The sequence below is a fragment of the Salvelinus fontinalis genome, chromosome 13, assembly GCF_029448725.1.
Source record: "Salvelinus fontinalis isolate EN_2023a chromosome 13, ASM2944872v1, whole genome shotgun sequence".
NCBI lineage: Eukaryota > Metazoa > Chordata > Actinopteri > Salmoniformes > Salmonidae > Salvelinus > Salvelinus fontinalis.
In genome coordinates this window covers 5,639,911-5,664,910 of record NC_074677.1, presented here as the reverse complement: position 1 = coordinate 5,664,910, position 25,000 = coordinate 5,639,911, and the positions used below count along the sequence as shown (strand labels likewise).

Below are 25,000 nucleotides of genomic sequence, written 5' to 3'. Positions count from 1 at the left end.
AACCATATGGAGTAGCTCGACCCATCTCAAGGTTAAGAGATAGGGACAGGGCGCTGTCACAGACACACACGTTTACAAACATCGCGCTACACTTTCAATTACATAACAATGTGTATGTGACCAATACAATTTGATACGCATACACATAACTAACAAGCAAAAAGGAAAAATGTGAGTATGACTAAAACTTATGTAAAAAAACGTCTAACATTTTGCAAATGAATGCTCCCTGCCCCTGTGGTTCAGCAAACAAAACCCAATCCCTCCCCGGACTGAGGGATTAGGCAAATGTGCATGTGTCAGCATATGGTCTCACAAGGGGTCTGAGGATCTCATCTCGGTACCTAATGGCAGTCAGGCTACCTCTGGCGAGCAAATGGAGGGCTGTGCGGCCCCACAAAGAAATGCCACCCCACACCATGACTGACCCACCGCCAAACCGGTCATGCTGGAGGATGTTGCAGGCAGCAGAACGTTCTCCACGGCATCTCCAGACTCTGTCACATCTGTCACATGTGCTCATGTGCTCAGTGTGAACCTGCTTTCATCTGTGAAGAGCACAGGGCGCCAGTGGCGAATTTGCCAATCTTGGTGTTCTCTGGCAAATGCCAAACGTCCTGCATGGTGTTGGGCTGTAAGCACAACCCCCACCTGTGGACGTCGGGCCCTCATACCACCCTCATGGAGTCTGTTTCTGACCGTTTGAGCAGACACATGCACATTTGTGGCCTGCTGGAGGTCATTTTGCAGGGCTCTGGTAGTGCTCCTCCTTGCACAAAGGCGGAGGTGGCGGTCCTGCTGCTGGGTTGTTGCCCTCCTACGGCCTCCTCCACGTCTCCTGATGTACTGACCTGTCTCCTGGTAGCGCCTCCATGCTCAGGACACTACGCTGACAGACACAGCAAACCGTTTTGCCACAGCTCGCATTGATGTGCCATCCTGGATGAACTGCACTACCTGAGCCACTTGTGTGGGTTGTAGACTCCGTCTCATGCTACCACTAGAGTGAAAGCACCGCCAGCATTCAAAAGTGACCAAAACATCAGCCAGGAAGCATAGGAACTGAGAAGTGGTCTGTGGTCACCACCTGCAGAACCATTCCTTTATTGGGGGTGTCTTGCTAATTGCCTATAATTTCCACCTTATGTCTATTCCATTTGCACAACAGCATGTGAAATTTATTGTCAATCAGTGTTGCTTCCTAAGTGGACAGTTTGATTTCACAGAAGTGTGATTGACTTGGAGTTACATTGTGTTGTTTAAGTGTTTCCTTTATTTTTTTATGCAGTGTATATATATATACACACACACAAAGTCAGAAGTTTACATACACCTTAGCCAAATACATTTAAACTCAATTCACAATTCCTGACATTTAATCCTAGTACAAATTCCCTGTCTTAGGTCAGTTAGGATCCCCACTTTATTTTAAGAATGTGAAATGTCAGAATAATAGTATAGAGAATGATTTATTTCAGCTTTTATTTCTTTCATCACATTCTCAGTGGGTCAGAAGTTTACATACACTCAATTAGTATTTGGTAGCATTGCCTTTAAATTGTTTAACTTGGGTAAACGTTTCAGGTAAACTTCCACAAGCTTCCCACAATAAGTTGGGTGAATTTAGGCCCATTCCTTCTGACAGAGCTGGTGTAACTGAGTCAGGTTTGTAGGCCTCCTTGCTCAAACACGCTATTTTCAGTTCTGCCCACAATTTTACTATAGGAAGGCTTTGTGATGGCCACTCCAATACCTTGACTTTGTTGTCCTTAAGCCATTTTTCCACTACTTTGGAGGCATGTTTGGGGTCATTGTCCCTTTGGAAGACCCATTTGTGACCAAGCATTAACTTCCTGACTGATGTCTTGAGATGTTGCTTCAATATATCCACATAATTTTAGGTCCTCATGATGCCATCTATTTTGTGAATTGTATCAGTCCATCCTGCAGTAAAACACCCCCACAACATGATGCTGCCACCCCTGTGCTTCACGGTTGGGATGGTGTTCTTCGGCTTGCAAGCATCCCCCTTGTCCTCCAAACATAACGATGGTCATTATGGCCAAACAGTTCTATTTTTGTTTCATCAGACCAGAGGACATTTCTTCAAAAAGTACGATCTTTGTCGCCATGTGCGGTTGTAAACCGTAGTCTGGCTTTTTTTATGGCGGTTTTGGAGCAGTGGTTTCTTCCTTGCTTTGTGGCCTTTCAGGTTATGTCAATATAGGACTAGTTTCCAGCGGATATAGATAGTTTTGTACCCGTTTCCTCCAGCATCTTCACAAGGTCCTTTGCTGTTGTTCTGGGATTGATTTGCACTTTTCGCACCAAAGTACGTTCATCTCTAAGAGACAGAATGCATCTCCTTAATGAGTGGTATGACGGCTGCGTGGTCTTATGGTGTTTATACTTGCGTACTATTGTTTGTACAGGTGAACATGGTACATTCAGGCGTTTGGAAATTACTCCCAAGGATGAACCAGACTTGTGGAGCTCTACAATTTTTGTTTCTGAGGTCTTGGCTGATTTCTTTTGATGTTCCCATGATGTCAAGCAAAGAGACACTGAGTTTGAAGGTATGCCTTGAAATACATCCACAGGTACACCTCCAATTGACTCAAATGATGTCAATTAGCCTATCAGAAGCTTCTAAAGCCATGCCATCATTTTCTGGAATTTCCCAAGCTGTTTAAAAGGCAGTCAACTTAGTGTATGTAAACTTCTGACCAAACGGAATTGTGATACAGTGAATTGTAAGTGAAATAATTTGTCTGTAAACAATTGTCGGAAAATGACTTGTGTCATGTGCAAAGTAGATGTCCTAACCAACCTGCCAAAACTATAGTTTGTTAACAAGAAATTTGTGGAGTGGTTAAAAACAAGTTTTAAATGACTCCAACCTAAGTGTATGTAAACTTCCAACTTCAACTGTACACACACACACACACACACACACACACACACACACACACACACACACACACACACACACACACATTAATTTAAAAGTCCAAAAATGGATGTAACAACTGCAGATTGCCCCTTTAAAGAATGCAGTCATCCAATAAAATACTACTTTTACGTTCAGTTCATCTGCTGCTTCTAGAGGACGTGTGTGCGTGCTCAGAGGACCGGAGCCCTAGGACCATGCCTCAGGCCTCAGGCCTACCTGGCCTGATGACTCCTTGCTGTCCCCAGTCCACCTTGTCATGCTACAACTCCAGTTTCAACTGTTCTGCCTGAGGCTATGGAACCCTGACCGGTTTATCGGACATGCTACCTTGTCCCAGACCTGCTGTTTTCGACTCTCTCTCCCAGATCTGCTGTCTCCAACTCTGAATGATCGGCCAAGAAAAGCCAACTGACATTTATTCCTGAGGTGCTGACCTGTTGCACCCTCTACAACCACTGTGATTATTATTATTTGACCATGCTGGTCATTTATGAACATTTGAACATCTTGGCCATGTTCTGTTATAATCTCCACCCGGCACAGCCAGAAGAGGACTGGCCACCCCTCAGAGCCTGGTTCCTCTCTATTTCTTCCTAGGTTCCTGCCTTTCTAGGGAGTTTTTATAGCCACAGTGCTTCTACACCTGCATTGCTTGCTGTTTGGGGTTTCAGGCTGGGTTTCTGTTTATTACTTTGAGACATCGGCTGATGTAAAAAGGGCTTTATAAATACATTTGATTGATTGTGCTGTTTATACACAGAATGATTTACAACACTGTATGTGTGCGTGTGTGTTCTCTTTCAGGTTGAAAGGGGCCAAGATGGAGATGACGGCTTTCTGGAGCTGGCCACTGTCTGTTCCATGTGCAACGACCCCTCACTGGACTACAATGAGGTCAGTACTGACAACACACACACACACACACAAATGGGACAATACATTCATGTTGTACACCTTTCAGTTTTCTAATGAAATGCTTTCAATATTTGTATATGAAATATAATTTATAGTTGGATTGAGGTGAAGTCATAGAAATTGGGAGACATTTTAGAATATTGTCCCATGTTCACTGATGGTCCCTAGCTAGCCCCATAGGGATATCCAAAGTCAAACCAATTTTACCATGGGCATTAACGATCAGGTTGCATACAGCTGTGCTCTGAATTGATGATTACGTGTGTGCTGCCACACACAGATAACTAACAAGCCAAGGAAAATGGGAGTATGATTAAGTAGACTGAAATAGTCAAAGGCAAACATTTTGCAAACTAAAGCTCTACAATTCCATGTCTGATCCTTGCCACTAGGACTGCAGTCTTGGAAACCCTGAACATGCCCTTATAAGGTCCCATCACACCAAAACACAATGGAAAAACCCCACTGGCCAACTGCTAGAACTGAGGAGAGAGACTGGCTTTCATTTATTTTAGATACAACTTCATTTATACAGGTCAGTCTCACTGAGATCAAATCTCTTTTGCAAGAGAAACTTGTACAGAATGGCAGCAGTAAGTCAGGGTCCGTTTCCCCTGGTGTTTCCTATCATTCCAAAACTACAATTGGAAAACACTGCCCCACAGTGAGGACTGAGGAGGGAGAGTGGCTCTTTATTAGAGGGCTTCACGGATCCACATCTACACTAATACCCAAGACCCAATCTGGGCAGGTCCAGATCCAGAATTCTAAATTAAGTCACAAGTCTGGGTCAGATCTGATTGTCACGGGTCTTGGGTATGTGTAATTTTAACGGATTTATCCGGAAGGGCTGTACAGACGGGCCCGTACAGAGTGAGAAAAATATTATTATTTATGCTGCTGCGCTTGCTTTTCATGAGAGTGGCTTGTTGTTTATGTTGGCCAATCATACAGTACCAGTCAAAAGTTTGGACACACCTACTCATTCCAGGGTTTTTCTTTATTTTTACATTGTAGAATAATAGTGAAGACATCAAAACTATGAAATAACACATATGGAATCATGTAGTAACCCCCCAAAAAGTGTTAAACAAATCAAAATGTAGATTAGAAATTTAGATTCTTCAAAGTAGCCACCCTTTGTCTTGATGACAGCTTTGCACACTCTTTGCATTCTCTCAACCAGCTTCATGAGGTAGTCACCTGGAATGCATTTCAATTAACAGGTGTGCCTTGTTAAAAGTTAAATGGTGGAATTTATTTCCTTCTTGATGCATTTGAGCCAATCAGTTGTGTTGTGACAAGGTAGGGGTGGTATACAGAAGATAGCCCTACTAAGTAAAAGACCAAATCCATATTATGGCAAGAACAGCTCAGATAAGCAAAAAGAAATGACACTCCATCATTAATTTATGGAACATTTCAAGAACTTTGAAAGTTTCTTCATGTTCAGTTGCAAAAACCATCAAGTGCTATGATGAAACTGGCTCTCATGAGGACCGCCACAGGAAAGGAAGACCCAGAGTTACCTCTGCTGCAGAGGATAAGATAGAGTTACCAGCCTCAGAAATTGCAGCCCAAATAAATGCTTCACAGAGTTCAAGTAACAGACACAAATCAACTGTTCAGAGACTGCGTAAATCAACCCTTTATGGACGAATTGCTGCAAAGAAACCACTACCAAAAGACACCGTGACGGCCCCTCGCTGCTCTGTCTACTGGGTTGTGCTTACTTCCTGCAGGAGATTGGTGGGCGGAGTAGGAGAGGTGGGCGGAGCTGGGAGGGTTGTCAGTGCTGATGGGACACACCTGTGAAAGCTCAGCTGCTTGGGTAAAGACTTGATTGGGCCAAGAAACGAGCAATGGACATTACGCCGGTAGAAATCTGTCCTTTGGTCTGAGGAGTCCAAATTTGAGATTTTTGGTTTCAACTGCCGTGTCTTTGTGAACGGAAAATCTATGCATGTGTGATTCCCACCGTGAAGCATGGAGGTGGTGTGGCGATGCTTTGCTGGTGATTTATCTAGAATTCAAAGCACACTTAACCAGCATGGCTACCACAGCATTCTGCAACGATACACCGTCCCTTCTAGTTTGTGCTTATTGGGACTATCAGTTGTTTTCAACAGAACAATGACCCAAAACACACTTCCAGGCTGTGTAAGGGCTTTTTGACGAAGAAGGAGAGTGAAGGTGCTGCATCAGATGACCTGGCCTTCACAATCATCCGACCTCAACCCAATTGAGATGGTTTGGGATGAGTTGGACAGCAGAGTGAAGGAAAAGCAGCCAACAAGTGCTCAGCATACGTGGGAACTCCAAGACTGTTGGAAAAGCATTCCAAGGGAAGCTGGTTGAGAGAAAGCCAAGAGTGTGCAAAGCTGTCATCGTGGCAAATGTTGGGCACTTTGAAGAATCTAAAATATATTTTGATTTGTTTAACACTTCCATGTGTTATTTCATAGTTTTGATGACTATTATTCTACAATGTAGAAAATTATCAGCTTAATAAAGTACAGTAATTTAAAATTACTTTTGTGCCGCTTCCCTCACTCGGAAAAGCTCTAGTTGTCCCCAGGTCCGTTCGGAACAGGCCTCTATATTTAAAAAAAAATATGCATATCGGGTCCGGGTGGGAAAGCCCAAGGTCCATTTCTAAACAAGTCCTTTTTGGAACCGTGAGGAGCTCTACTCTGTGTTTCCCTTGGTGTTTCCCTGTATCTCCCAGCTGCACTAAGCAAATATAGCCTGGGCCCAGAGAGTAAATATTTACCAGAGAGAGCAGAGTAGGGCTGAGTCCCAAATGGATCCCTATATAGTGCACTACTTTTGATCAGAGCCAATAGGGTCAAAACAAAAGTAGTGCACTATATAGGGAATAGGGAGCCATTTGGAATCCAACCCAGGTCTCTCCAGCATCCAGGCAGCCATATTCCCAGGCAGGCGGGGAGGGCCCAGGGATAGCTGTTAGCTCAGCTCAGGGAGATTACCCTGTTTTGATATACTCTCACAGGACAGGAGGGAACTCCTTCGCTCGCTCGCTCCATGCTGCTGATGATGACAGTTGGTACACTATGTCAACAGCATGTCAACACTTCTTACAAAAACAAGTAGTGATGAAGTCAATCTCTCCTCTACTTTGAGCCATGAGCGATTTACAAATCAAATTTTATTTGTCACATGCGCCAAATATAACCGGTGTAGACCTTACCGTGAAATGCTTACTTACAAGCCCTTAACCAATAATGCATTTTAAAGAAACTATAAGTAAATTTATATACAGGTGGTACCAAGTCAATGTGAGGGGGTACAGGTTAGTCGAGGTACATGCATGTTATTAATGTTAGCTCTCAGTGTATATTTAAGGGCCAGCCATGCTGCCCTGTTCTGAGCCAATTGTAATTTTCCAAGGTCCCTCTTCGTGGCACCTGACCACACAACTGAACAGTAGTCCAGGTGTGACAAAATTAGGGCATGTAGGACCTGCCTTGTTGATAGTGTTGTTGAGAAGACAGAGCATCGCTTTATTATGGACAGACTTCTCCCCATCTTTACTACTGTTGTTTCGACCATGACCGTTTACAATCCAGGGTTACTCCAAGCTGTTTAGTCTCCTAAACTTACTCAATAACCACATTATTCATTACAAGATTTAGTTGAGGTTTAGTGAATAATTTGTGCCAAATACAAAGATTTTAGTTTTTGAAATATTTAGGACTAACTTATTCCTTGCCACCCATTCTGAAATTAACTGCAGCTCTTTGTTAAGTGTTGCAGTGATTTCACTCACTGTACTAGCTGATGTGTATAGTGTTGAGTCATCCTCATACATAGACACACTGGCTTTACTCAAGGCCAGTTGTAGGTAAAGATTGAAGAAAGGGGCCTGGACAGCTGCCATGGGGAATTCCTGATTCTACCTGGATTATGTTGGATAGGTTTCCATTAAAGAACACCCTCTGTGTTCTGTTAGACAGGTAACTCTTTATCCACAATATAGCAGGGGGTGTAAAGCCATAACACATACGTTTTTCCATCAGCAGTCTATTATCGATTATGTCAAAAGCCGCACTGAAGTCTAACAATACAGCTCCCACAATCTTTTTATCATCAATTTCTCTCAGCCAATCAGTCATTTGTGTAAGTGCCGTGCTTGTTGAATGTCCTTCCCTAAAAGCGTGCTGAAAGTCTTGTCAATTTTTTTACAGTAAAATAATTGTTTCCAAAAGCTTGGCTAATTGGTCGGCTATTTGAGCCAGTAAAGGGGCCTTTACTATTCTTGGGTGGCGGAATGACTTTGCTTCCTTAAAGGCCTGGGGCAGACACTTTCTATCAGGCTTAGATTGAAGATATGGCAAATAGGAGTGGTAATATCATCTGCTATTATCCTCAGTAATTTTCCATCCAAGTAATTTTCCATCCAAGTAGTCAGTCCCCAGTGGCTTGTCATTGTTGATAGACAACTATTTTTTTTCACCTCTTCCACACTCACTTTATGGAAATCAGAATTACAATGCTTGTCTTTCATAATTTGAGCAGTTACATTTGTATGTGCAGTGTCAGCGTTTGTTTCTGGCATGTCATGCCTAAGTTTGCTCATCTTGCCAATGACCTCTGGCCAGCATGTTCAGTTGAGATGTTCAAAAAGGTTCAATGAGAAACACAGTTGGGCCCTTCGCAGAGTTGAAAGGTCAGGTGTGAGTGTAAGAGTGTGTGTTAGGTAGGGTGTCAGCCAGATCCTGCTCCAGAGGCTAAATGGAAGCCAAGACAAACATTGATCCTGGCATTTCCTCTATGGTGGAGCACACACACACAAACAGAGAGACACACACAGAGACACACACACAGAGAGACAGTGTGGAGGGGAACGCGATGGGCTGGAGGATTCCACAAGAGTGGCAATATGGGTGTCAGAGTGTGTGTACAGAAACGAACCTTTACGTACAGAAACTAAGGGGTGTTCAGCAGCTGCTTCCTGCCTGCCGTCTGTCTGTGCCTGACTCTCTCCGGGTGAGCGAGAGGGCCATGTACAACTGTTGTCTACAGCTCAGAGTGGTGCTGCCAGCCTGCCCTGGCTAGCTATCAAAAGGCTGGCTGAGGACTGGAAACATTACAACACCACAGGGATTTTCCATTACGACTAGCCCCACCTGTTCTCCGTCTAAAATCTCTGTCTGTGTGTGTGTTTGTGTGTGTGTGTATATACACATGTGTGTCGCTGTGTGTGTGACTGGAGGCTTTCCAAGGAAACTCCCAGTATGAAGGAAGTGTCAATCCTGTATGACGATATGAAGGTACAGCACAATGCTTTGGGTTCTCTCTGGACTGGAACTAAATATACTGGGCCGACGACAACAACAAACACGGACACAACATCCACTACAACGACATGTAGCCTAGAGGTTAGATATGTCTGCGACCGAAGGGTTGCTGGCTCGAATCCAAAGACCGATAGGGAAAAAAAGTGTGTGTATCCCATGTGCCATCTCCTGCTTTTGTGCCCTTGAGAAAGACACTTAACCCTTCACCTTCTTATTGATGTACGTGCACAGCCGTCAGTCACAGTAATATTACAGTCCACAGGAAACCATTCCCAGACATTCCTAGGTTACCTTGCAGACAGACATCTGGTTAGTGGTGAGGGTGCCGGTTTTGTCGGAGCAGATGACGGAGGTGCAGCCTAGGGTCTCCACCGAGGGCAGGCTGCGGACAATGGCGTTCTTCTTGGCCATGCGGCGGGTCCCCAGCGCCAGGCAAGTGGTGATCACAGCAGGAAGACCTGAGGACGACAGTTGTAGTAAAGAGAGGCAGGATTGGATCAGGTGGAGAGACATGAACAGCATAGATTAATTCATTATATTGTTTATATGGAATTTGGAGTGAGAGAGTGGCAGAGAGATGGATAAAACTGCTCCCACATACCCTCAGGGATGGCAGCTACAGCCAGGGCCACAGCGATCTTGAAGTAGTAGATGGCCCCCCGCATCCAGGACCCCCCGTGGACCGGGTCACTAAAATGACCGATGTTAATGATCCAGACGGCCACGCAGATCAGGGAGATGACCTTGGAGTGTTCAAAGTTCAAAACTTTTTTGTTCGTTTTTTTTTGGTTAAAAAATGAGACTTTTGTTTTGGGCTCGCAGTCATATGGCTCATACACAGCACAGAAAACACAGACCAAAAAAACAGAAAACAGACAGAAAAATATCTAACAGTAAACAGTGTAGATATGATAGCACAAAGCATAAATAAATAGATTTCAATTATCATCATCCTAAAACTCACCTTGGAGAGCTGCTCCCCGAACTCGTCCAGTTTCTGCTGCAGGGGGGTCTTCTCCTGCTCCGTGGCTGCCATCTGGTTCCTGATCTTACCGATCTCCGTAGATACACCGGTGGAGATCACGATCCCGATGGCTCGCCCCGCAGCGATGTTGGTGCCCTGAGGAGGAGGAGGAGCAAGAGTATGAGGGAGGGGTCAGTGCAGGGTTAATATTGAAATCAAACCATGCATTCTGCATCCATATTGGACCAGCAATTGCTACTTTCAACTAACTCTTGTTCAGGTTTGACATTTAAAGAGTAGGTCTGCAGACGTCACCAAGATGATATATGCTGACCACATCTTAAAGGCCCAGTGCAGTCAGAAATTAGATTTTCCTGTGTTTTATATACATTTATACACTATGAGTTTGGAATAATACTGTGAAATTGAGAAAATTATAATAATGCCCTTTTAGTGTAAGAGCTTCAAACCCCCCCCCCCCCCCCGAGGAATGCAGCAGGCTGAGACCACCAACAGAGCCATGTGTGTATCTGTGTGAGAGTGAGAAGTGCAAGCAGAGCCGGCGCCAAACAGGAAGTATAGTTCTTACAGAAAACAGCATGTTCTTCTTGTCTTGATTGACAGCTCTGGGGTCAGGGACGGGGTCGGTGTGTTTGATCACTGACACGGACTCGCCTGTAGAGACGGATTAGTACACACTTACATAAGATCCTACAAGCCATTAAGACTACGAGGATGTTGTCGGTCTTCATTGCAGATTTTGAAAAGGCGTTTGATAAAGTACGATTAGAATTTATATACAAATGCCTGGATTACTTTAATTTTGGTGAATCTCTTATACAATGGGTTAAAGTTATGTACAGCAACCCCAGATGTAAAATAGTAAATAATGGTTACTTCTCAGAAAGTATTGAGCTTTTAAGATGAGTAAAACAAGGTTGTTCGTTGTCTCCATATCTATTTATTATGGCCATTGAAATGCTAGCTATAAAAATGGCATCCAACAAGAACATCAAGGGGTTAGAAATCCAGAGGATAAAAACAGTGTCAATGTATGCCAATGACGCAATTTTTTTATCAAGTCCGCAATCTGGATCCCTGCGGTGTATCATTGAAGATACTGATCAGTTTTCTAGCCTCTCTGGATTAAAACCGAATTATGACAAGTGTACCATATAAAAATGGGTGGATGGTGAAGTAGACATACTGTGTATTTAAATCTCAAAAAATATAAATCAACTTACCACAATTTCAATAGCAAGTTAGCAAAAATAGACAAGATTCTGCAACCATGGAGAGGTAAATGCTTGTCTATTTATGGAAGAAGAAAAATAACATTGATAAACTCTTTGGTTTACTTACTAATGGCATTGCCTCCAAATGACAATTTTTTTAAATCACGAGCAGAACATTTTCTTTCCATTTTATTTGGAATGCTAAGCCAGACAAAATTAAAACGTGCCTATTTATATAATGAATATGAGTTTGGGGGGCTAAAATGATTCCGGTTTTGATTTCAACTCAGGATTTTGCCTGCCAATATGAGTTCTGTTAATCTCAGAGAAATAATTCAAACAGTTTTAGAAACTTTGGAGTGTTTTCTATCCAATATTAATATAATATGCAAATATTAGGAACTATGACTAAGGAGCAGGCCGTTTGAAATGGGCACCTTTCATCCAAGCTACTCAACTGCCCCTGCAGCCATAAGAAGTTAAAGCTTTAAAACTCTCACTAAAAGCTTCACTCATACATAAGTTATACTTGAACCCAAAATGGTTCGCCAGTAGATTATTAAGAAAGGCTCGTCCTTTGTTCAAAAATGACCTTTTTGCCTTTATACAGATTTCAACTTCTCATTTCCGAGTAATTGAAAATGAAATTTTGTTTAAAGTATCGGCCTTTCTTAAACAAGCCATACAAAGCTGGTTACAACTTCAGTTGTATCCTCCAGAAAAGACAGAACTCAAATTACACTGTTTATGGATTTTTTCTTTTTTTAATTGTATTATATTTACAGTTGAAGTTGGAAGTTTACATACACTTAGGTTGGAGTCATTAAAACTTGTTTTTCAACCACTCCACACATTTCTTGTGAACAAACTACAGTGTTGGCAAGTCGGTTAGGACATCTACTTTGTGCATGACAAGTAATTTGTCCAACAATTGTTTACAGACAGTTTATTTCACTTATAATTCACTGTATCACAATTCCAGTGGGTCAGAAGTTTACATACACTAAGTTGTCTGTGCCTTTAAACAGCTTGGAAAATTTCTGAAAATGATGTCATGGCTTCAGAAGCTTCTGATAGGCTAATTGACATCATTTGAGTCAATTGGAGGTATACCTGTGGATGTATTTCAATGCCTACCTTCAAAATCAGTGCCTCTATGCTTGACATCATGGGAAAATCAAAAGAAAACAGCCAAGACCTCAGAAAAAAAATTGTAGACCTCCACAAGTCTGGTTCATCCTTGGGAGCAATTTCCAAACGCCTGAAGGTACCACGTTGACCTGTACAAGCAATACTACGCAAGTATAAACACCATGCTACCAAATACTAATTGAGTGTATGTAAACTTGTGATCCACTGGGAATGTGATGAAAAAAATAAAAACTGAAAAATTATTCTCTCCTATTATTCTGACATTTCACATTCTTTAAACAAAGTGGTGATCCTAACTGATCTAAGACAGGGAATTTTTACTAGGATTAAATGTCAGGAATTGTGAAAAACTGAGTTTAAATGTATTTGGCTAAGGTGTATGTAAACTTCCGACTTCAACTTTATTAATGATGTTATGAATAGAAACGGAGGAGTTGTCACATATGCAGTTATTGAAAATATATGGGAATATTTGGCTCAATTCAAATTCACAACCAAGCACAACCACAAAAACGGAGGAGGCAAGTGGAAAAGAGAGGTCGGGAACTTGTTTGCAGATAGAAATTGGCTGAAAGGAACTGGCATAAACAGAAAAATATACCAGTTTCATCTGAAGACAAGAATGTTGACGGCTACGCCCTACAGGTTGCAAAATAAATGGGAGATTATATGTTTTGCGATGTACCAATTGGTACAAAAAAAACTACACTTTATTCAACACAGAGTTTTCCAATTTTAATTATTATATATAATTCTTGCCACCAACAGAATGCTATATATATATATTGGGCATACAACAATCTCAGCTCTGTAGATTTTGCTGTGAAGAGACAGAGTCTATAGATCATTTGTTCTGGTATTGACCCTATGTAGCTGGTTTCTGGTCACAGGTTCAGGAATGGTAAAAAACAAAAATGTTAACACGCAGTTAAAATTAACCTTACAAATAGCACTGTTAGGGAATTTGGAAAGTCATAGACAATAAATAATACTCGTAGGAAAGGTTTTCATCATTCTCACAATGGAAACCAAACGAGGGTGGTCTATGGTGATAGGTGGGATGGGCTGAGAGTGGCTGAGGGTTGGGATTAAATACCTTATGTGACTGCTTTATATAAAAGTACCATGTATGTATGTATGTATGTAACAAAAAAGCTGTAAAAAACAAAGATATTTGTCCCCCGAAGAGGGGGGGGGGGTGGTAGAGAGGTAACACTAAGAGGCTGTTGTAGGTACGAGCACGTTGTAGGTACGAGCACGTTGTAGGTACGAGCCCGTTGTAGGCACGAGCACGTTGTAGGCACGAGCACGTTGTAGGCACGAGCACGTTGTAGGCACGAGCACGTTGTAGGTACGAGCACGTTGTAGGTAAAGGTAAGAGGCTGTTGTACGTACGTGCACGTCGTAGGTAACAGTATGAGCACGTCGTAGGTAAGAGCATGGTTGTAGGTAACACTACGAGTATGTTGTAGGTACGAGGCTGTTGTAGGTAACACTACGAGTATGTTGTAGGTAACACTACGAGTATGTTGTAGGTAACACTACGAGTATGTTGTAGGTAACACTACGAGTATGTTGTAGGTACGAGGCTGTTGTAGGTAGCATTAAGAGGAACAGAGGTTTAATCTCAGCCAGCCAACCAGCCAAGTCAACCAGCCAGTATGTAGCGTTATAGCCTACCTGTGAGAATAGACTGGTCCACTCTCAGGGTGGTAGACTTAATGGAGGTGATCCTGATGTCAGCAGGGACCTTGTCACCAACTAGACAAAAACAAAAAACAGGCTTGGGTTAGAAGAGCAGACAGATTGTTTGTTTATAACTGTCATTTGATGAAAGTATTGGGTTCTACAGAGGGAGAAAGAAGAAGAGAGACGGAGGAAGAGAGACAATGTCTACTGTTTGCTGATGATCTGGTCACCAACCAAGGAGGGCCTACAGCAGCACCTAGGTATTCTGCACAGATTCTGTCAGACCTGGGCCCTGACAGACCTGGGCCCTGACAGACCTGGGCCCTGACAGACCTGGGCCCTGACAGACCTGGGCCCTGACAGACCTGGGCCCTGACAGACCTGGGCCCTGACAGACCTGGGCCCTGACAGACCTGGGCACTGACAGTAAATAGCAGTAGGACAAAAAATAATGGTGTTTCAAAAAAAAGGTCCAGTCGTCAGGACCACAAATACATATTCCATCTAGACACTGTTGCCCTAGAGCAGTGGTTCCCAAACTTTCTATAGTCCAGTCCCGTACCCCTTCAAACATGCCAGCAGCATACCACCTTGCATCCCACTGCTGGCTGGCTTCTGAAGCTAAGTAGGTTTGGTCCTGGTCAGTCCCTGGGTGGGAGACCAGATGCTGCTGGAAGTGGTGTTGTGGGGCTAGTAGGAGGCACTCTTTCCTCTGCTCTAAAAAGAAAATCCCAATCCCTCAGGGCAGTGACTCGGGACATTGCCCTGTGTAGAGTACTGTCTTTCGGATGGGATGTTAAATGGGTGTCATGACTGGTCACTAAAGATCCCATGGCACTTATTGTAAGAGTAGGGGTGTCCTGGCTAGATTCCCAATATGGCCACCTATTCATCCCCAGTTTACAATTGTCTCATTCATTCCCCTGTAACTATTCCCTAGGTCATTGCTGTAAATGAGAATGTGTGCTCAGTCAACTTAACTGGTTAAATAAAATTCTACCTCCAGCACAAGGGTCAGTGCACTCATATGTTTTATTTGCCATCGTTGTAAGCCTGCCACACAAAGAATGAGTGTGAGTTTGTCACTTCCCACAAGCCGGGTTGTGACAAAGAGCTCTTATAGGACCAAGGTACAAATAATCAATAATTTTGGTCTTTATTTAGCCATCTTACATATAAAACCTTATTTGTTCATCAATAACTCACAAATCAAAATCACCACAGGTTAATGAGAAGGGTGTGCTTGAAAGGATCCACATAACTCTGCAACGTTGGGTTGTATTGGAGAGGCTCTCTTGTTCAGATATCGGTAAGTGGACTGGAGGCAGGGCATGAAAGGGATTACAAATCCAATTGTTTGTGTCGTCCGTTTCGGGAAAGTACCTGCGTAATTGCGCACCCAGCTCACTCAGGTGCTTCGCTATATCACATTTAACATGGTCCGTTAGCTTGAGTTCATTTGCACACAAAAAAAATCATACAATAATGGAAAGACCTGTGTGTTGTCCTTGTTAATGCAGACAGAGAAGAGCTCCAACTTCTTAATCATGGCCTCAATTTTGTCCCGCACATTGAATATAGTTGCGGAGAGTCCCTGTAATCCTAGACTCAGATCATTCAGGCGAGAAAAAGCAATCACTCAGATAGGCCAGTCGTGTGAGAAACTCGTCATCATGCAAGCGGTCAGACAACTGAAAATTATGGTCAGTAAAGGAAACTTTAAGCTCGTTTCTCAATTAAAAAAAATAAAAATAAAAAGGTCAATACCAGCTCACTTCTGTATGTTGTAAAAGCGTTACATAGTCGCTGCCCATATCAGTGCATAATGCAGAAAATACGAAGGTTCAGGGGAGATGCTTTAAAGTTACCCATTTTCACTGTCGTGTCCAAAACGTCTTTCAAGCAGGCATTCCCTTGGCAGCAAGAGCCTCTCGGTGGATGCTGTAATGTACCCAAGTGGCGTCGGGAGAAATTGCTTGCGTGCGCGTTACCACTCCACTATGTCTCCCGGTCATGGCTTTTGCGCCATCAGTACAGATACCGACACATCCTGACCACCAAATCCACTTGATGTCACTTTTTTTTTAAATTTTACCTTTGTTTAACAAGGCAAGTCAGTCAAGAAAAAATTATTATTTACAATGGACGGCCTACCCCAGCCAAACCCGGACGACGCTGGGCGAAATTGTGCACCGTTGTATGGGACTCCAAATCCCAGCTGGATGTGATTCAGCCTGGAATCGAAACAGGGACTGTAGTGTTGTACTGAGATGCAGTGCCTTAGACCAGGGGTTCTCAATCCTGGTCCTGGGGACCCAAAGAGGTACACATTTTTGTTTTTGCCCTAGCACTACACACCTGATTCAAATCAAAGCTTTTTGATGAGTTGATCATTTGAAATCAGCTGTGTAGTGTTAGGGCAAAAACAAAAATGTTTTGCACCAGGCTGGGAAGACTGAATCTGCAATAGGTAAGCAGCTTGGTTTGAAGAAATCAAATGTGGGAGCAATTATTAGGAAATGGAAGACATACAAGACCACTGATAATCTCCCTCGATCTGGGGCTCCACGCAAGATCTCACCCCGTGGGGTCAAAATGATCACAAGAACGGTGAGCAAAAATCCCAGAACCACACGGGGGGACCTAGTGAATGACCTGCAGAGAGCTGGGACCAAAGTAACAAAGCCTACCATCAGTAACACACTACGCCGCCAGGGACTCAAATCCTGCAGTGCCAGACGTGTCCCCCTGCTTAAACCAGTACATGTCCAGGCCCGTCTGAAGTTTGCTAGAGAGCATTTGGATGATCCAGAAGAAGATTGGGATAATGTCATATGGTCAGATGAAACCAAAATATAACTTTGGTAAAAACTCAACTCGTCGTGTTTGGAGGACAAAGAATGCTGAGTTGCATCCAAAGAACACCATACCTACTGTGAAGTATGGGGGTGGAAACATCATGCTTTGGGGCTGTTCTTCTGCAAAGGGACCAGGACGACTGATCCGTGTAAAGGAAAGAATGAATGGGGCCATGTATCGTGAGATTTTGAGTGAAAACCTCCTTCCATCAGCAAGGGCATTGAAGATGAAACGTGGCTGGGTCTTTCAGCATGACAATGATCCCAAACACACCACCCGGGCAACAAAGGAGTGGCTTCGTAAGAATCATTTCAAGGTCCTGGAGTGGCCTAGCCAGTCTCCAGATATCAACCCCATAGAAAATCTTTGGAGGGAGTTGAAAGTCCGTGTTGCCCAGCAACAGCCCCAAAACATCACTGCTCTAGAGGAGATCTGCATGGAGGAATGGGCCAAATTACCAGCAACAGTGTGTGAAAACCTTGTGAAGACTTACAGAAAACGTTTGACCTCTGTCATTGCCAACAAAGGGTATATAACAAAGTATTGAGATAAACTTTTGTTATTGACCAAATACTTATTTTCCACCAGAATTTGCAAATAAATTCATTAAAAATCTTACAATGTGATTTTCTGGATTTTTTTTCTTCTCATTTTGTCTGTCATAGTTGAAGTGTACCTATGATGAAAATTACAGGCCTCTCTCATTTTTTTAAGTGGGAGAACTTGCACAATTGGTGGCTGACTAAATACTTTTTGGCCCCACTGTATGTCCGTTAACTTGGCAAGTCAGTTAGGAACAAATTCTTATTTACAATGACGGCTTCTGACTTGCCAAAGTGGGTTAACTGCCTTGTTCAGGGGCAGAATGACAGATTTTTACCTTGTCAGCTCGGGGATTCGATCTAGCAACCTTTCGGTTACTGGCCCAACGCTCTAACTACTAAGCTACCTGCCGCCCCATATACCAGGAGCTGTGCCAGGCCCACCACAGCTGTTGACTGATCCTGCTGTAACGCATATAATTCACTGGCTTGTATGCGAAGCAGTAATTGTTTCAAACCATCTCCTGCCATGTCACAGATGCATCGTGAAACAATGTTTGATGAAGGCATTGTCTGTATAGTTTTTGGGGCCTTTTCTCCCAGCATTGTCCCAGCCATATCAGCAGCAGCAGGAAGAATGAAGTCCTCCACAATAGTATGGGGCTTGCCTGTCCTAGCCACTCTGTAGCTCCCCATATAAGACGCTTCTATCCCCTTCTTATTAATGGTATCTGTTGCTTTTATACATGTCATACTACTCCCATGGGGTATTTTTCAAATTGGCATGTTTCGTTTCTAAATGTCTGCGCAAGCACGAATGTTTCCCGCGAGAGAGTAAGGGTTAATGTGATTGGATGTTAATTATTTGACTAGGCTACCTGTATCAATGTCACTCTTGCTGCTGGTGAGTCTCTGATCCACCTCTATGCAGACAACACCATTCTGTATACTTCTGGCCCTTCTTTGGACACTGTTAACAACCCTCCAGAGGAGCTTCAATGCCATTACAACTCTCCTTCCATGGCCTCCAACTGCTCTTAAATGCAAGTAAAACTAAATGCATGCTCTTCAACCGATCGCTGAATGCACCTGCCCGCCCATCCAGCATCCCTACTCTGGACGGTTCTGACTTATGAATATGTGGACAACTACAAATACCTAGGTGTCTGGTTAGACTGTAAACTCCCCTTCCAGACTCACATTAAACATCTCCAATCCAAAGTTAAATCTAGAATTGGCTTCCTATTTTGCAACAAAGCATCCTTCACTCATGCTGCCAAACATACCCTTGTAAAACTGACCATCCTACCGATCCTCGACTTCGGTGATGTCATTTACAAAATAGCCTCCAATACCCTACTCAATAAATTGGATGCAGTCTATCACAGCGCCATCCGTTTTGTCACCAAAGCCCCATATACTATCCACCACTGCGACCTGTACGCTCTCGTTGGCTGGCCCTCGCTTCATACTCGTCGCCAAACCCACTGGCTTCAGGTCATCTACAAGACCCTGCTAGGTAAAGTCCCCCCTGATCTCAGCTTGCTGGTCACCATAGCAGCACCCACCTGTAGCACGCGCTCCAGCAGGTATCTCTCTCTGGTCAACCCCAAAACCAATTTCTCCTTTGGCCGCCTTTCCTTCCAGTTCTCTGCTGCCAATGACTGGAACGATCTACAAAAATCTCTGAAAGTGGAAACATTTATCTCCCTCACTAGCTTTAAGCACCAGCTGTCAGAACAACTCACAGATTACTGTACTGCACCTGTACATAGCCCATCTATAATTTAGCCCAAACAACTCCCTCTTCCCCTACTCTATTTATTTATTTATTTATCTCCTTTGCACCCCATTATTTAAATTTCTACTTTGCACATTCTTCCACTGCAAATCTACCATTCCAGTGTTTTACTTGCTATATTGTATTTACTTCGCCACCATGGCCTTTTTTTTGCCTTTACCTCCCTTATCTCACCTCATTTGCTCACATTGTATATGGACTTATTTTTCTACTGTATTATTGACTGTATGTTTGTTTTACTCCATGTGTAACTCTGTGTTGTTGTATGTGTCGAACTGCTTTGCTTTATCTTGGCCAGGTCGCAATTGTAAATGAGAACTTGTTCTCAACTAGCCTACCAGGTCAAATAAAAGGTGAAATAAAAACAAAATAAATTTGACATTGTATTGTTAATTCGCTGAACACTAGATGGTTTAATTTGTTTAAAAGGAACCTAAAATTCGACATACTCATTAGGATCTGGCTTAAGATACTTGAATCAGTTATAGAACCCATTGCCCTTTATGGTTGTGAAGTCTCGGGTCCGCACACCAACCAAGAATTCACAAAAATGGGACAAACACCAAACTGACTCTGAATGCAGAATTCTGAAAAAATATCCTCAGTGTAAAATGTAGAACACCAAATAATGCATGCAGAGCAGAATTAGGCCGATACCCGCTAATTACCAAAATCCAGAAAAGAGACGTTAAATTCTACAACCACCTAAAAGGAAGTGATTCCCAAACCTTCCATAACAAAGCAATCACCTACAGAGAGATGAACCTGGAGAAGAGTCCCCTAAGTATGCTGGTCCTGGGGCTCTGTTCACAAACACAAACCACAGAGCCCCAGGACAGCAGCACAATTAGACCCAACCAAATTATGAGAAAACAAAAAGATTATTCTTTCCAATGTGTCAAGTAATTAACAAAAAACCAGAGCAAACTAGAATGTTATTTGGCCCTAAACAGAGAGTACACAGTGGCAGAATACTTGTCCACTGTGACTGATCCAAATTTAAGGAAAGCTTTGTTGACTATGTACAGACTCAGTGAGCATAGCCTTGCTATTGAGAAAGGCCGCCGTAGGCAGACCTGGCTCTCAAGAGAAGACAGGCTATGTGCACACTGCCCACAAAATGAGGTAGAAACTGAGCTGCACTTCCTAACCTCCTGCCAAGTGTATGATGATAGAGACACATATTTCCCTCAGATTACACAGATCCAAAGAATTCAAAAGCAAATCCAATTTTGATCAACTCCCATATCTACTGTGTGAAATACCACAGTGTGCCATCACAGCAGCAAGATGTGACCTGTTGCCACAAGGGCAATCAGTGAAGAACAAACCCAATGTAAATATGTTTATTTATTTTCCCTTTTGTACTTGAACTATTTGCACATTGTTACAACACTGTATATAGAAATAATGACATTTGAAATGTCTTTATTCTTTTGTAACTTCTGTGAGTGTAATGTGTACTGTACATTTTTGTTTATTTCACTTTTGTTTATCATCTACTTCACTTGCTTTGGCAATGTTAACATATGGTTCCCATGCCAATAAAGCACTTCAATTGAAATGGAGACGAGAGAATAGGGGAGTGAAGAGAGACAAGAGAAAGGTGTGTGAGATTTTAAATGAGGATCTTTGCCCTCTGTGGTGACGTGTGAAGATGTGAGTCCAGCGAGCCAGGAGGTGTAATCATAAAGGAAATGAGAAGATGGAAGCCTAGCTGTGAAACTGCCGGCAACCACCCACGTTTCCCAGGTGAACACTCAATTGCAACCTATCGAATCGCAGTATTAAAAAAACAAAGCCTTTAGCAAAGTAACTTCAGCCAGCGAGCCCTGGCTTAGCCTTGCAAGTCAACAACATGCAGCCAACCGTATACCAAAAAAATAAAAAAATAAACTACCTTGATGCAACTCTGATCGAGTCACGATGCCATCCCTATAAAATTGATTCCACACTCGCGCTCGGCATCTGAGAAAGCACTCCGCTCCCTCATCACAGAGGGATGAAGCCATAAACAAGCAGCTTGGATTAATACCTCTAATATATTTCTCTCCTCTCTGGCTGTATATTAAAGTCATCTTTCATGACAGGGTTTAGGTGTCGTGGGCATGTGGCACTTACTGTCCTTTGAACCATGCTCATTGCTTCCACTGCACACATTTGTCACAGCTTCACATTCAACAGGTTTTGGGGCTCGTTGGTGGGTCACACCTGGATATTGATGCTGGAATTGCTTCATCCAAGCACCAGACAAAAAACGTTTTTTTTTTTAAAGTAAAAACTTCTAGAATATGAAGATATCATTACAGTAAGAGATTTACAAGTCATAAGACAGGAAGCAGACATCCTCATAACTGAAAGCTATGTTGCAACTGATGTTGACAACCACACAACCAATATGCCATTCTGCAATGGTTTGAAGTTGAGGGGTTTACGGAGGTAAATACATACATTAACACCGTTCTGTACTACATGTTATCCAGAGTGGTCCAACCCTGTCCTCAGACATCAGCCTACATGTTATCCAGAGTGGTCCAACCCTGTCCTCAGACATCAGCCTACATGTTATCCAGAGTGGTCAACCCTGTCCTCAGACATCAGCCTACATGTTATCCAGAGTGGTCCAACCCTGTCCTCAGACATCAGCCTACATGTTATCCAGAGTGGTCCAACCCTGTCCTCAGACATCAGCCTACATGTTATCCAGAGTGGTCCAACCCTGTCCTCAGACATCAGCCTACATGTTATCCAGAGTGGTCCAACCCTGTCCTCAGACATCAGCCTACATGTTATCCAGAGTGGTCCAACCCTGTCCTCAGACATCAGCCTACATGTTATCCAGAGTGGTCCAACCCTGTCCTCAGACATCAGCCTACATGTTATCCAGAGTGGTCCAACCCTGTCCTCAGATATCAGCCTACATGTTATCCAGAGTGGTCCAACCCTGTCCTCAGACATCAGCCTACATGTTATCCAGAGTGGTCCAACCCTGTCCTCAGACATCAGCCTACATGTTATCCAGAGTGGTCCAACCCTGTCCTCAGACATCAGCCTACATGTTATCCAGAGTGGTCCAACCCTGTCCTCAGACATCAGCCTACATGTTATCCAGAGTGGTCCAACCCTGTCCTCAGACATCAGCCTACATGTTATCCAGAGTGATCCAACCCTGTCCTCAGACATCAGCCTACATGTTATCCAGAGTGGTCCAACCCTGTCCTCAGACATCAGCCTAATCCACTGCTATTCACTAAACCAAGGCTAGTAACAGAATGCACCAATTAGGCTTTTCAAGGTGATCTCTCATGAAAAGTCTCTGTCTTGTCTATTGCCTTATCTGGTGGTGCAGAATGATCATTATTACGGAAGGCAAACTGACAGTGATCAGCTATGTTCCATGACCTAGTGTGTGTGGGAGCGTTATTTGGCCTCCCCTCCAACTCTAAATCGGGAAGTGAACCACTGACCAAACATAAGGTATTGATTAAAAACCTTTCATCACATTCATTGGTAGGACTATGGCAAACTGCTAGTTTGATTTCAGAAAACCTGTTCCCCCCCCCCCTATCATGGCATTTTCCTGCATTGCCCTTGGAGTTCTCATTTTCCTACTTCATCACGAGTACTCAATCTCTCACGGTATATCTGACAATCCACTCCTCCTCTCTTCCTCAACAACAACCAGAAAGAGATGTAGCGAGGAAAGAAAGAGGTGTGTGTGGCAACTGCAAAAAGAGGCTTTTGAAACTCCCACTCCCAGCATCCTCCTCACCTTCTGTAGCCCTATCGCCTCCAACTCACCCATTACTCGTCTCCAATCACCTCCCACAGACTGAGTCTCGCTCCCCTCCCATCTAAATGGTAATACTAGGAGCTGGGGAATCATTAAGTTATATTTGACAGTGAATACTTAACTTAACATAATGCAGCCTACGGCATTACTGAGCGCAAACTGTCAACTGTCTGGAGGCAACCTTTGGAGAATCATCCAGTAGAGTGTACTTAACTTAACGTTCAACCCTGGCTGGAACTTAGGATCTATCAGACCAAACACTGGTTGATGCGATTGTCTGATATTCACTCCTGAAACTTAGGATCTATCAGACCAAACACTGGTTGATGTGATGGTCTGATATTCACTCCTGGAACTTAGGATCTATCAGACCAAACACTGGTTGATGTGTTTGTCTGATATTCACTCCTGGAACTTAGGATCTATCAGACCAAACACTGGTTGATGTGATGGTCTGATATTCACTCCTGGAACTTAGGATCTATCAGACCAAACACTGGTTGATGTGATTTGAGATGGTCTGATATTGAGGATTTAATTGAATCATGCCACAGCAAGTAGCACACTGACAGAGCTTGTTGTGTTCTTAAGGTCGTACTACTGATAGGTTCACAGTCCCAGTTCTCCTGAAGATAGACAGCAGGCAAAATACAGTACAGCATAGCTTCTTCAACTCTGACCTCATTACCACCTAAATCCATCTCTAGTTCCCTAACCGAGGAGGTTAGGCATTGGATATTCATTAGAATGGAACCCAAACATCATGTGTAGTAGTGAACTGGCTACATGGAACCCATTCCTGTACGGGACGATCTTCACTCCGTTCCTTTTCCACTAGGAGGTCTTCCCAGGTTTCTATTTCTTGAGGCCCTCAAAGCCTGTATGTGTTCGTCGTTCCAACAACCCTGTCTGTCTCAAGTGTACAGTGAGTTTCTATCTGTAAAAAACAAAAATGATAAAAACCAGGGAATGTTCCACACCCATAACTGTGGCGTAACACTGGGGACAATGTGAAACCAGGCAGGCAGCAGAGAGGAGGGTGGAAACTTGTGTAAATATACTGCATTGATGTTTTTTAAGCTCTCCTCAAAAAGGCACTGTAGTCGAGTGTCCATTTCCATTCCTTTCAGATTGCTAGTTCCCATGGAAACAACTTGAACGGACACTAATCCAACATGCAGGAGAGAAAAGACTCGACACAAACATTTTGGGAGAAGAAATGTAAGTTTAAAAAAATATATATAATCATTTTAAAAGGAGTGTTTGCATTGTCACCCATTCTGGACATGCTTTTAGACACTTTCTGAGAGAGAAAAAAATAACTGCGGTTTTACCTACTGAGTGTTTACTAGTGTTACATGGCACTAAGCAACCAGTCACAGAGAGATATTCCTCTGCTCAGGCAATACTGTACATACAGAACACTATGCCAAGCTGGAAGCCTCTCTATCCAGTATCTGCTATGGAAGGAAATGGCATCTTTCCTCTGTGGGCCCCTCACATCCTGACAGACTGGCATCTTTCCTCTGTGGGCCCCTCACATGCTGACAGACTGGCATATTTCCTCTGTGGGCCCCTCACATGCTGACAGACTGGCATCTTTCCTCTGTGGGCCCCTCACATGCTGACAGACTGGCATCTTTCCTCTGTGGGCCCCTCACATGCTGACAGACTGGCATCTTTCCTCTGTGGGCCCCTCACATCCTGACAGACTGGCATCTTTCCTCTGTGGGCCCCTCACATCCTGACATCTTTCCTCTGTGGGCCCCTCACATC

At 43.3% G+C, this 25,000-nt stretch overlaps 1 protein-coding gene across 1 annotated transcript in view; it reads right to left on the bottom strand.

Annotated features, from left to right (window-relative positions):
* Positions 1–25,000, bottom strand: part of LOC129867980 (sarcoplasmic/endoplasmic reticulum calcium ATPase 1-like) — a 110,363-nt gene that overhangs the window by 44,232 nt on the left and 41,131 nt on the right. The window contains exons 6-10 of the mRNA XM_055941511.1: positions 14,221–14,301; positions 10,743–10,828; positions 10,154–10,309; positions 9,791–9,932; positions 9,481–9,647 (exon numbers count right to left, since the gene is read on the bottom strand). Of these exons, the coding sequence (XP_055797486.1) occupies positions 9,481–9,647; positions 9,791–9,932; positions 10,154–10,309; positions 10,743–10,828; positions 14,221–14,301 (632 nt within the window). The remainder of the gene's footprint in view (positions 1–9,480; positions 9,648–9,790; positions 9,933–10,153; positions 10,310–10,742; positions 10,829–14,220; positions 14,302–25,000) is intronic.